We start from the raw sequence: 6,603 nt of genomic DNA on the forward strand, positions 1-6,603 counted from the left end.
TGGTAACTGAAGTTGGTTGAAACTGAGTGTAAATTTACATGCTTGTATTAAAAAACCCCAAAGAAATTAGTTTCACAAAGACTGGAGGCATTTAAAATCAATTAACAGCTCAGTAGTCCTTCACGCTGCGGTACTGTAAGTGATTTATCACTTCAGTGTCTTTTCTGATGTGATCTAGTGTTGATAAGTCACTTTCACTTTGTGTTGGCCAAGATAAATGACTTGTCAGTATGTGCACTTGAATGCAGATTGTGAGAGGTAGGAGTGTTGTGTACCCCATTTAAGAAGTTAATTAGCAGTGACAGCAGTGTTAAAGTCAGCCTTAGAGAGAAGTTTTCTTCCAGAGCTACAGCCAGTCCCTATCATTGGTAGCAGCTATATCCTGTTATCTCTGACATGCTCATTAAAATAATTTAATTTCTAATTTAAAAAAAAAAAAAAGTATCATTTTTGGAGATGTTTACACATTAACAATTTGAAAGAAACATGATGTGATTATTCAACAGTATGTCAAGAGTGAATTATTACTTCCTTGTCACCTCTGATTGCAGTATCCAGGGTTTTTGTTCTCTGCTGTCTGTACATTAAGGCTTTGTTTCTCTGAGCCTGTTTTCTCTTTCTTCCAGGTGATTTTGCAGTGCTGCTGAAGGCTGGCATGTCAGTGAAGCAGGCCATCGTTTACAACCTGCTGTCTGCCCTCATGGCGTACGTGGGCATGGTGATCGGCACGGCTGTGGGCCAGTACACTGATAACCTGACTCCTTGGATCTTTGCAGTCACTGCCGGCATGTTCCTCTACGTGGCGCTGGTGGATATGGTAAGCATGTCTATAAACAGTGGGCTTCTGAGGACCAACTTAAAGCCTTCACTTACAGCATGTGGTAAATCCGAATGACATCACAAACATATACTTAAAATACTAAAGAAAACCTAATAATTTAGATCAAACAGCATTATTCAAACTAGTTACTACTGTATGAAGTATTTTTCATAAACAGAGAGAGACTGAGACAGAGACGGAGACAGACTTGGCTGTGCTTCCCATGCCTGCTAATCTGCAAAGCTTCCATTTCTGAATGCTTAGGGCCGAAAAGCTGCATCTTTTTAAACAGTGATATGCAAACAAAATGACCTCTAATAAGAATACTTTTACAGACTGCCAAGGTAATATTTAACTTAATATTTTAGGAGCACTTTAGTAAGATGAACTGTTCTTAGAAAAAACACTGCAGTTTGTCTGTAGATCTGCAAAAAAAAAACAAATATAAAAATCCTGAATAATAGAAGAGATCTACAAATGTTGTGTGAGTTCTGCAGGGAATAACGAGCACTAAAACCAGTACCAATGCTGCTTGCTGTCGTTTTCCACATATAGTCTTTTTTTTTTTTTTAATAAAGTCATAAGGTGTTTTTAGTCACTTTTAAAGGTTTGGCATTTACAAAAGTTGTTATGACAGGATCAGAGTACTTGCAGACTCCCCCACAAACACTACCCAGGGACACTCTTGTAAAAAGGATGTTACACCTCAATGGATTATTTTATTATATTATAAGTGCTGAGTTTAAAGAAAGGTGTACGGTCTGTCACTTCACAAAGGTAATAGGGTGTACAGACTGGAGTGCCACTTGTTTGCATTTCAGTTAGGGGGGACAGTGAGGTTCCTGTCACCAGTTGCAGAACTAGCCTGCTGAGATCTGTAAAGTCCTGCTCACAGACGAACAACCTTTTGTTGGCAGCCACAAGACAGACTTCAGTTGCACACTTGTTGCCTGCAAAATAGAATTGTATCCTATCTGGGAACACTGGGTTTCCAGGATGTTGACAGTGTGGTCACACAAGGCAACGGAAGTCTCTCTAGTTCCAGACAACAGGAAGATGCTTGTGTGACCAGATTGTTGTTTTCACGTCTCCTCCCTTGCAGCTGCCAGAGATGCTTCACGGGAACAGTGAGGAGCTCCAGGAGTGCCCGCTGGGCTACTTCCTCCTACAGAACCTGGGCCTGCTGGTGGGGTTCGGCATCATGCTGCTCATCGCCATCTTTGAGGATAAGATAGTCCTGGACATCCAATTCTAGCCAGTCAATGAGAGAGAGAGAGCGCGAGAGAGAGAGACCACAGGGGTGCTTTTAAACTTTTTTTGTTTTTAAGTTTTCAAAAGTCACTAGGCAGTAATGACCTGAAATAGAAAGTGATACAAAGTAAATATAGACAATAATACATTATTTGATATAACTCTTGTACTTCACACCCATAACCTAGTTGTTTTTTTAATGTTGATTATGTCAGTCAGCAGCTTGCACTAGTTTTACTAGCACATGTTGGTACCTTTCCTTCCCTGAGCAGCTCGATTTCCCCCTAACAAGATCATCAAATCTGGAAACAGCATACTGCCTGATTTTTAGCAAAGTTTTGCTGCAAAGCTTGAACATTTTTGGAGCACAACATTTTTACAGTTCAACACACAGGTATCACTTTTATTTGCAGCCTGTGATTGCCTGTTAAGAGTCATAGAAGCCTTGGCCTTACACTCCAACGAGTGTGAAAATGACTTCAACCCCTTTAACACAGCACACAGAGCTACTGTTCAGGTACCGCCGACAAGTAAAGCATACAGTAGGTCATTCCAGTTGAGTGTGGGTTTTTTTTTTGTTTTTTTTTTTTCCCCTGTAATAGCAACTATTTTTAATGCAGGCACTTAGCATTGGAAAGTTACATTTTTTGGCACTTTTTAAAATGCTAAAATCCTTTTTTTTTTTTTTAATTAATTTTTTTTTTTTGGTAGTTGTGCTGCCGTATCCAATCCGTACGCCTCTAATTCACAGCAAAACCACTGTTATGGAGATGACTACATTACAATACAGTTCCATGCTATCATTCTGCTCAATGATCATCTTCCACTTTGAAAAAAATGGAATCAAGAAAAATACATTTTGGTGGTCTCTTACTATAGAATGAGCTTATTATGCAACCTATTGTCGTTATACTGATGTTCTACAAAATGCCACTGTTATGTATATAGATCACCATGATGCCAAATGTCAGACGTCATGTTTACAATGAAGCTGTAGTGTGTCAGGCAGTGGCCACAGTAGAAATCTCTTGATGTGCAAGTTCTCGTTCCCTCCTGTAATTCCATTCCAGTCTGTGATACTACCACTACCCTTGTGTTGTGTCCATAATGGCTCGAGGCAGCTTGCTAGTGTCTGCGTTTGCCGAAGTATGTCATTGTTCATCTGTACGGTTTATCCTGTCACTGTGTGACATCATTGTTCTTGTTTATTGGGTTTAATCGCATTTAAGTAATGTAATTGATTGGATAGCATCATGCATGAGGCATGATGGTTAAAAAAATGTGCTTGTAGGAGTAGGCTTCTTCTTGTTGCTTTTAGTTTTGTTGGTTTTAAACAAATGAATAAATACATGAATAAAATAAATAAAAATATGCAATACCAGATGGGTTAATACTGAACTGTTAACTGTTAAAAGTTGAGATGAGTCGACTAATTGCTTTGACCTGTGTAGAGCCATATGGAAAAGTAATTGCAGGGAAAGTGCACATCAGTAATTTGCTCTTTATTAAGGACTAAAGCGAGGTTCATTTGTGACCTAAAATGGATTTCAACCCAGGGGCTTGTGTGACATTGATGAACATGGATTTTATACAACTAATTACTGATTATTTATGGTACGCCAAAAAAATAAATATGAGTTTGACCTATAATTTCATCTATAGCCAAAACAATTAATTTCGATTTTTACAGACCTGGGGATATATGTATTTACTGCCTTTGCTATTCTTGCTGATTGTTAATATGTATGCATTCCTTATTAAGGAAAAAATAAATAGTCCTGCATTATTGACCTGGAATTACTGTAGTTTAATTTTTTTTTATTTGTATTTTTTTACATAAAAATCAACGTCTTCTTTACAGGAATGTCATACAGCTGTGTACTTGCCCACGTTAATGCAGTTTTTCCCCCATCTCTCAATTCTTTGTGTGGTTATTTAAGCTTTGAATGTCTGTCTCCTTAAATTAGGGTCACTATTCCTTTAGCATCCTTTTGATTACCAAAAAAAAATGACACTCACTGACACTGCATGTTATAGCAAACACAGTGTGGTGTGGTTCAGTCTTTAATCAGCTAAACCCCTAGTTAAGCAGCCTTTTTTCTTTTCTGTTTGCACTTATGCTTTTTGCCCCACCATTCCTTCCCATCCCCACCATCTGTGCTACTGCACCTCCCCCTGGAGGCAGGTGAATTTCACTACTCACCCTTAGCACCTGGGCAAGGTGGGGCCTGGCCACCTTGATGGAAGCTCCTAGTGACAGGGAGCACCGGCAAAATCCATACAAACCACTCAAGCACAATCCAATGTGACACTGCTCAGGCCTCAACCTATGTTGTGGTATAAAAAAGGGTTTCAGGGTTAAGTGGATAGAGGAATTATGAATTTTTCTCTGTTTCTGTTGTCAACGGAGATATTCCCAATGTATACCAAGCCATAACATTTAGTCATGAAGACAATACACTTATTTTAAAGTGTTATTTAAAAAATAATAACAGTAATAGAAGTAGACAATCATCTTGGTTCCCCGACAGGACTGTAATATAGCTGGGAGTAATGGGTTATGATTTTAAACCAAACTAATGGAGCAAAAACAAAAGTGCATACTGCTCAGTGTGTGTTCTTGCTAGCCCTTGAATGTAAATGAAAAAGGAACCAAATGTTTCTCATAGTCCTAAAATAACCGCCAACCCATGATGCCTTGGTTTACCATTATGGAAAATGCTACATTAAAGTTTATTAAACGTTCTTGATTAGTAACATTTGAAATAAACTCCATTAAGATGAAACATCAGTTAACCCTAATAGACAGGCTTGAAAGATACATAAAACAGTGTAGACTTTTTTTTAAAACTTTTCTTTTTTTTTTTTTATTCTCAGACGTGACAAATGCACAAACAAATATTTTAGGCACCAAGTTTAAATGACATGCGAAGTTATAAAAGTGCACATAGTTTGCTTCATGTCAGGCTGCTAAGAGTTCAGCTGGCACATGAGAGCCACTCCACGGCTGATCCAGTGCTCCTCTGGCATGTCGGAGGGGATGGTCATGGAGATGACGAAGTTGGTGGAGTGCCCGGTGGTGGACAGAGTGCCTCTCCTCTCGCTGGTCTTGTAAACAGGGGATAAGTAGCTTGGGCGCTTGGGAATGTCCTGTCTTTTACAAGGCTTCAGCCACATCTGCAAAATATATATAATAATGTTGAATATACAACTTTCCAGCAACATTTGGTAACAGGTAATTTCATCACAAGTTGATTGTTTATTTCCTGCTGAATTCTGATGGTCTAATAAATTCTACACCTGATCTTCTCAATCCTTGTTTAACAGATACTTGCTGCTAGCACTTTATAATAACTACCAGTAATTGAAATGCAAATAATAACGTATCAACACACTTTCCGATTCCATGCATGCAAAAGGCATTTGTTCACCTTGTCAACCCTTTACATACATTAACCTAGCATGTGATTGGATTGTAACAAGTAATACGTGGAAATGTAACAGACGTACTGGCCAGTTGCATCTCAAGTGACACAACAAGATACCTTAGTGAAATGGAACAATGTCCTAGTAGCGTTATTGTTACACTGATGAAGGCACTAGCTGAAACGCTTGTCTCTTTGACTTTCTTATACATTTCTATGTTTTTGAAGGTATGGATGTTCCATTTTGATCAGACAAAGCAGGCTGCTAAATATTACTGTTTCCATTAGGGTTAACACAAACCAAGACATGATCTCATAGGTCAGTCTTGGGAGAAAGAAATTAATCACACCAGTGTAAACCTAAGAAGGATATGATCAAAGGAAAATCATTAGCTGCTGGCTTTGCATGTTTTTCATGAGTTTCCTGAAGGGCAATGAGCAATACCTGGATATAAGGGTTATAAGGACGGATTATCTGTACCACCCAAGCAATACGATAACAGATTCCTTCGAGAAAAAGCATCTCTCTTTAAAGAATCCTTCACTTTGTTGTTACTTTTTTCTACCAAAAACATTATTTTAATTCCTGTCTGCTCCTGTCAGAATCATCAAAGCAAAGTTTCTGAATAATACATTAGCTCTGGATACAAAATGAAATGGCACAGCTTTCAACTTTAAAAAAATAAAATAAAAAATCTCACTCCCAAATAAACCTTGCAGTAGAATGTGTTGTAATAGTTTATTTTATTTATGAGACCTAAATAATTGCTTGTGTGGCTCATAATCACTATAACAATACAGGTAAAGATGGATGTTTTAATTTGGTTTGCCCACTGAAACTGGGGGAAAAGAACAAAAAAAAAGCAAAGCTTGGTCTGTTTGATGTTTACAACCGTATTCCCTTCTTGCAACCTCTTTAATTGATATAAATGCTTGAGAAAGATTCTAGGGATAATAACTAGGCCTATATTGAAAAATGGTTTGACGTTGGTTAGGGTCAATAAACTCAAACATGATGTCAGGGCAAGAAGGCGATTGGTTAGGGAAAGGTAAATACTGACCACAGGTACGGTGTCGTACAGGACTTGGTAAGGGAAAGGTAAATAC

General features: G+C 38.2%; 1 protein-coding gene across 1 annotated transcript; it reads left to right on the forward strand.

Moving 5' to 3' along the window:
- The first annotated feature begins 631 nt into the window (after nt 1-631).
- LOC121311347 (zinc transporter ZIP10-like) lies at nt 632-2,648 on the forward strand. The gene is made up of 2 exons (XM_041243923.1): nt 632-817; nt 1,923-2,648. The coding sequence occupies exons 1-2, from the start codon at nt 656-658 to the stop codon at nt 2,073-2,075; spliced, it is 315 nt and encodes a 104-aa protein (XP_041099857.1). The 5' UTR covers nt 632-655; the 3' UTR covers nt 2,076-2,648.
- Nucleotides 2,649-6,603: the final 3,955 nt, after the last annotated feature.

The sequence above is a fragment of the Polyodon spathula genome, unplaced genomic scaffold, assembly GCF_017654505.1.
Source record: "Polyodon spathula isolate WHYD16114869_AA unplaced genomic scaffold, ASM1765450v1 scaffolds_3157, whole genome shotgun sequence".
In the NCBI taxonomy this organism is placed as follows: domain Eukaryota; kingdom Metazoa; phylum Chordata; class Actinopteri; order Acipenseriformes; family Polyodontidae; genus Polyodon; species Polyodon spathula.